Below are 6,277 nucleotides of genomic sequence, written 5' to 3' on the forward strand. Positions count from 1 at the left end.
AAAATTTTCCATGCTTGATGTGCAGTGGTTGCTCCAAAATTCTTCTCAAAATTTGGATTATTGGTGGCTTGATGAATGATGGTGAAAGCCTTTTGGCTTTTCTTTCTTGTATTTTGCAAAGCTTCTCGTTGAACTTGATTTAAACCCGCATAATTTTTTGATTCTTCAGAACCATTATTGACAATGTCCCATACATCTTGTGAACCAAGTAGAGTTTTCATACGAATAAACTAATTGCTATAATTTTCTTTCATAAATTGAGGCACTTGGAAGGGAACCAAATTGTTATTTTTCATTTGCAAAAAAAAAAAAAAAAAAAAAATCTTATTTTTCAAACTCAAGCTCTGATACCACATTGTTGGAAGCATGTGTGTTCTTCCATTAACATACTTAATTAATTCTCATTCTTTAATTATTTGAGAGGAAACAAAAACGCTTTTAATTGAAAGACTCTTCAAACTTGGTTCGCACTTCTAATTGAACTCTCTTTGTGTGTTCTCTACACACTTGGTTGCATCAACAATGTAAATGTCAATCCTATTTATAGGTTGTCCTGGGAAAATTTATATACATAACTCACACCCCTAATTAAACATACATGGAACAATTAAAGTCGTATGCTTAATTCATGTGAAACTCTACTAAATTAACTCTTACTTTAAGATACTTAATTAACTCTCATCCTTTAATTTTGCCAACTCTCATAAATGATTTCATCTATAACTTATCTAATTAAAACATGTTTAATTTTCAACCATTGCCTCCTCACACGTGTATATAGACGGCTGATTGGTCTTATTAATAAAATGTGAGTCATTTATATCAAAAGATTTACTCTTAATACAATAAAAACTTTAATAAATGTATCATTTAAAAACCTTAATTTCCTTGAGTAAACTATGTTAGATCAACTATCTAATTAAAGAAGCTAGTCTTATGTATAAACAAATTATGGTTAGTTAAGTTGTGTATTGTGGTAACATGCACTAAGTCGTCTATACGTAAAAACAAGTTGTATGATGAGAAACAAGAACAAGCATACGCCTTTTTTATTCGGAAAATATGAGAATCATCAAAATCTAAATTTCACACTAAGACGTGGAAGAAAAAGAAAAGAAAATCAACATGACAGTAAAACGACCATGCATAAGGGTGAAAAGAGAAAAAAGAGTCAATGAGGAATACGAAGGTAAAGTGGAATAGGGTTGGGCTTGTTAGGAGGAGCATCCCAAACAGAGAAAGCACTTGATGAGTTGATCCATTTCTTGGAAATCTCTGGATGATGCCTTTCTATAACATCTTTCAAACTCTCTGTTGTGTTTACCCATTCCAATCCCTTCTTTGTGTATACTTCTTCATTGAAATAGCACGTGAAGAAGCTATCTGCCTCTAGCCTCCTGCATTATTAGGGTTTTTATTTCCTTGGGTTAGGTCAAGTTTGACATCTATTATGTTATTTTAATTACTACAAAAGTAAAATCAAAATGGTTTTATTAAAACATCAAACTTATTTTCTTATAGTTTTGGTTTCGATTTTAAAAACACACTTAAAAAAGTAGATAATTTGTACATAAAGAAACTTAATTCTAAAAAAATAAATAAATAATTAAAAAGATCAAAGTTTGGTTTAGTTTACCTTGAAGCCATGAGCAAGAAAATGATAAAAGCAGTCTCACTAATAGCAAAGCCCTTGATTTTCTTCTCTGCCATCAACCCCACCAGAATATCAAGCTGCTCCACATCATCACCGTACACGTCACGAAGCGCTGTAATCGCCGTTGGATTGTCCGTCAGATCTTCCCACTTGGAGATTGGAATGAGAAATAATCCCCTGCGGAAGTCATTATACCTAGCAACTTTCCTCTCTCTATCCCTGTAAACTGGGAAATGGAAAAAAAAAAAAAAAAAAAAAAGGATTTATCATCACAAAATCAGCTCCATCATGAATTGATGTAAACCAACGGTTCAGATTAAATCACAAGAGAAATTGAAGGGCTGTGATTGGGTCAACACCTTCAAGAGCTGCAAGGTCAACGTGATCTGGCCTATCCTTGTTGTCCGTGTCATGGGCTATGAGATCCCTGAGCCACACTGGATAATTCCACAGATCTAGGGCTCCACTGGATTGGTGGCCCATTGAAACTAATAGGGCTGTGAAGCCCATCTTCTTTGAGGTCTCTTCTCCTTTAAGCCCTATCATGTTACTCATTGGCACGCTATTTAAACAAAAATGAAAATCCATTAAATTGGTTGAAATAAACCACAATAATTACTATAAAGAGTGAGAGAGAAAGGCGAGTTACTTCTTAATCAATGGTGGAGATTTGTTCTCATCGGGATCAACATCTACATCTCTGAGGTAGAAAGAATCGGGTAGGAGTTGATGCATACGATAGACGCTGGTGAATTCTTCAGTCAAGGAATAGGTAACACCATGATTATTTGGTTTTTTCAAACCCACTAAACCTCCCAAAATGGATCCTCCAACATGTCCAAATTTGTCTTTGAATTTCTTTCCCAATAATCCGTACCTTATAAAATTAAAGAAACTACCATAAATAGTGTGATTTTTGAAACTTTTGAAAGAATAAAAAGAAAAGAGTAAAATACCAATTGCCTCTCATTCCAGCCAGCAAAGTGTCAGTCTTGAGAAGCTCAACAGTCCAATCAATAGTATGAACTTTAGCAATCACAGCAGAAGTCACAAGTCTTGCACGTCGATATAAATCTTCATCCTCCATATCTTCATATTCCTTCTGCATTTAATTTTAACATTATTTCATTTTAATAGTGATAAGTCTCTCTCTTTCCTAAACTATATACATAAAAAGGAATCCAAGAATGAAAATATCGCGATATAACGTCAAAATATTCATATAGTCAAGTATTTGATAGAGATATGCGGGAAGGAGGTACGATCGTTTTTTTTCTTGAAATTTAAAGATATATTGATCGATGGAAATATCATTCCTAGCTCAAGAAAATGGTGGAAATTCTACCAATTTATGGTGGAAATATCACCGATATATCAGTTTTTTTTTTTTTTTCCCTTTTCCAATATTAAGCTTTTCCAATGTGTAGTCTACCTTTTCCCATTTGCATTTCTCAATTTTCAATTTTATCTTCAATACAAAACTTTCATTTTTACCGAAATTGAATTTGGAAAAAACCATAAAAAAATAATATATTAATTTTAATAAAAGCAATGAATAAAGAATAAGAAAAAAGTAATTATCAAACAAACACAACGGTGTATATTTTGTATTTTTCTTAAAAAAAATAAAGAAATATGAAACCGTATGAAGTATGCACTTGATAAGAGGTCAGAGATACAAACCTTTAAGACGTCACAAACGGCATTATGTTCCTTAATAAAGAGAGCCTGCAAAGAAGAGACACCAGCCCAACTATTTCTAACATCGCCGGAGATGGCAATGCCATCTTTATCGTGAGCAAGAAGGCCGTCATCGTCAATCTTTAGCTTCCCATCTTTATAAGTTCTTACCTTCTTCAACATTTCTTCATTACTTCCATACAAAACACTTCCATCCCTAAACAAATTCCATAGATTTATGAATATCCGAAGAGCTGAAAGATAGATTTTTTTTTTTGGTTTAATTACAAATTCGATCCATTGTTAAATGAATAATATCACATAAAACTAAAAAAATACACATATTGAACTCTTAAGACAGTTGGATCTATTAGACAAACAAATTAACAATTTAAATGCCTAATATATATTTTAAAAAATTTAGAGACTATCTAAATATAAGTTTCAAAGTTCAAGAACTAACTCGTATTTAGATTTTGTGGAGTAAAAAAAAAAAAATCTTACCACCAAGGTGTTCGAGTATTAATAGATCCAGTTCTGTTCTCAAAAAGGTCGGTGGAAGCCTCTTTTGTTTTGAAGAATTTGAAGGATTTCAATGGACAACCGTCTGCAACTTTAGATGGAGCCACCAATTCAACCTGTACTTTTAACAGTAAATAATTATGTTTACTTTATTCAAATATTTTTTTTATTATACTTTAAAGTGCAGAAAGATTTAAATATTTGACTTCATGATTGAAGACATACATACTTAATCAATTGAGTTGTATCTAAATTAACTAAGTTCTTACACGTTTAACTCGCTATATTTTCTTGTTTAACAAGATATTCGAATCACGATATTTTATGAAAATATATGACACTAAAACATTTGGGTTTCGTAATGAATTATATCTATTTGAAATATAGAAAGAAATTTCATTTGTTATAAAAATCTAGATTTAGGAATTGATCTTGGTTATTTTGATTCAACAAGTAACAGTACGAGAGTAGGATATTCGAAACTAAATTTTAAGTTGAGAGTACAATGTCTATAACTAGTTAAGTTGTATGTTGAAATTAACTTGTTTTGATGCATGGTTTGGTAAGATCAATTGGTGTGTGTGTTGTACAAAAGGTGAATTTTTTGAACTTGAATTTATGTACTATATGCTTATGTGATTTACGGATGTTAATAGATCAGTAACCTAGTTGAGAGATATAAGGAAAACTTCATTGCCAATTCTAAGTTTGACTTCTTAACTTCATTGGTTACACATACACTTGTGTAACAAACTTTCAAGGTGAAATTACTTCTTTAATATTTCAAAATATTAATTGTTTTCATAGATGGCATAACTTTTAAAAATGAAATTAATTTATATCTTGAATTACTCTCTCCAAATTTGAAAGCCCAAAGTTCTATGGAGAGGAAATACATACACAATTTTTAAAAAAATAAAAATAAAAATATCTATTTAATATTGTAGATCTAAAGGGATAATTATCTAGTTTTGTATAAATAATTTATGTGATGCAACCAAAACATTTAAACATAAAAAAAGGCAAAATAAAATAGGTTTACAAGTTAAAATAATGTTTAATTTCGTGTTGGTCAACTTTAGATTTATATCATTAAATAAATAAATAAGAAGAATATAAGATTAGTAGACCTGTTCTGTATCCTCCATATGATCCATCCAGTCATGAACCATGAATTGAATCCAAGAAGCAGCAATCACATTGAATTGCTTTTCATTGTCTTTAAGTTTTCTTCTTGTCAAAAGCTTTGTAGCAACCACCATAGGATCAGGTGTCAGCAACTACAAAAATGTTATCAAACTGATCCTTTAAAGTCTCAAGACTTAATTATTTTTTTAAATAAAGTAAGCAAACATATGATGTATAAGATATGGTACCGTTTTGGATTGGTCAACAGGATGGACGTTTCTGCCAAAGAAGGTTCCTTGGGCACCGGCGCCATCATCGAAGGGATCAGTGTACTTTCCATCAGGAGTTCGGTACGGGAATTCCTTTGGATTGCTCCGAACTCCAACTGGAGATTTTCCGACATTGAACAAGTTGTATCGTTGATGAAGATGTCGACGAGCTGCTAGATAAAGTAGCCCCAAAATCACTGGAAGTTTATGCCAAACTCCCAATTTATCAATAGAATGTATAATCTGCAATTTTTTTTTATAAAAAAATGTGATTTTGCAAGTTAGCACGGTTTAAATATTTTATACAACAAAGAGATGGTTGTTAACCAAAACAAAACTTTAAATACATGACAGAAAATTATAGACGAAAATCGTTACCAAGAACCGAAAGATATCCAAAGCAGTCATCCTTTGAACAAGTTCATGAAAATCCTTATGGACGAACTTTTTAGCCGCTCCTCTAAACAGAGACAACATTTTTTTTTTTCTCTCTATTTCTCTTGAATTGTTAGAACATGAAATCCCAATCTCTCTATGCCAATATATATAGCTATGATGAGATAAGGGAGAGAGATTTAAAATCATTTTTTTAATGCAAAATAATGTCATTCGGGATTTTAATTATTAAAACGCGGTAGGCATGCTACCTTGAATTGGTTTTTAAATCAACTTGGAAGAAGAAAAACAATTAGGAATTTATATCATTATTGTTTTCTTTCAAATTCTTCTTAACATGTTCATGCGGAGATATACGAGTGAGAGTATCTTATATAAAAGGTTTGTATAAGACTTAACCACCAAATATTTAGTCTCTTTTTCTAAATCTATTACTTAAAAAATTAATATTTCACATAATGATCATATGCAACTTAATCTAAATTCTGAGTGAATTATGAATTTCTGCCTGTGAAGGCTCGTTGTTTGATTTGCATGGGTTAGAATGACTTAAGTAATCGATTCACGAAACTTACCATTTTGGGGAATTGACTAAATAGGAAGTTGAGAATGTAATTTCACAAGATGA

At 31.4% G+C, this 6,277-nt stretch overlaps 1 protein-coding gene across 1 annotated transcript; it reads right to left on the reverse strand.

Annotated features, from left to right (window-relative positions):
* Window positions 1–1,020: 1,020 nt before the first annotated feature.
* On the reverse strand, window positions 1,021–5,797 carry LOC120091882 (alpha-dioxygenase PIOX-like). Its single transcript, XM_039050037.2, has 10 exons — window positions 5,632–5,797; window positions 5,233–5,496; window positions 4,987–5,136; window positions 3,839–3,972; window positions 3,338–3,551; window positions 2,611–2,756; window positions 2,304–2,531; window positions 2,014–2,216; window positions 1,637–1,880; window positions 1,021–1,397 (listed from the first exon to the last, which is right to left on the reverse strand). The coding sequence occupies exons 1-10, from the start codon at window positions 5,728–5,730 to the stop codon at window positions 1,172–1,174; spliced, it is 1,908 nt and encodes a 635-aa protein (XP_038905965.1). The 5' UTR covers window positions 5,731–5,797; the 3' UTR covers window positions 1,021–1,171.
* Window positions 5,798–6,277: the final 480 nt, after the last annotated feature.

Source organism: Benincasa hispida, chromosome 11, assembly GCF_027475165.1.
Source record: "Benincasa hispida cultivar pf3 chromosome 11, pf3_genome.v1.1, whole genome shotgun sequence".
NCBI classification, from domain to species: domain Eukaryota; kingdom Viridiplantae; phylum Streptophyta; class Magnoliopsida; order Cucurbitales; family Cucurbitaceae; genus Benincasa; species Benincasa hispida.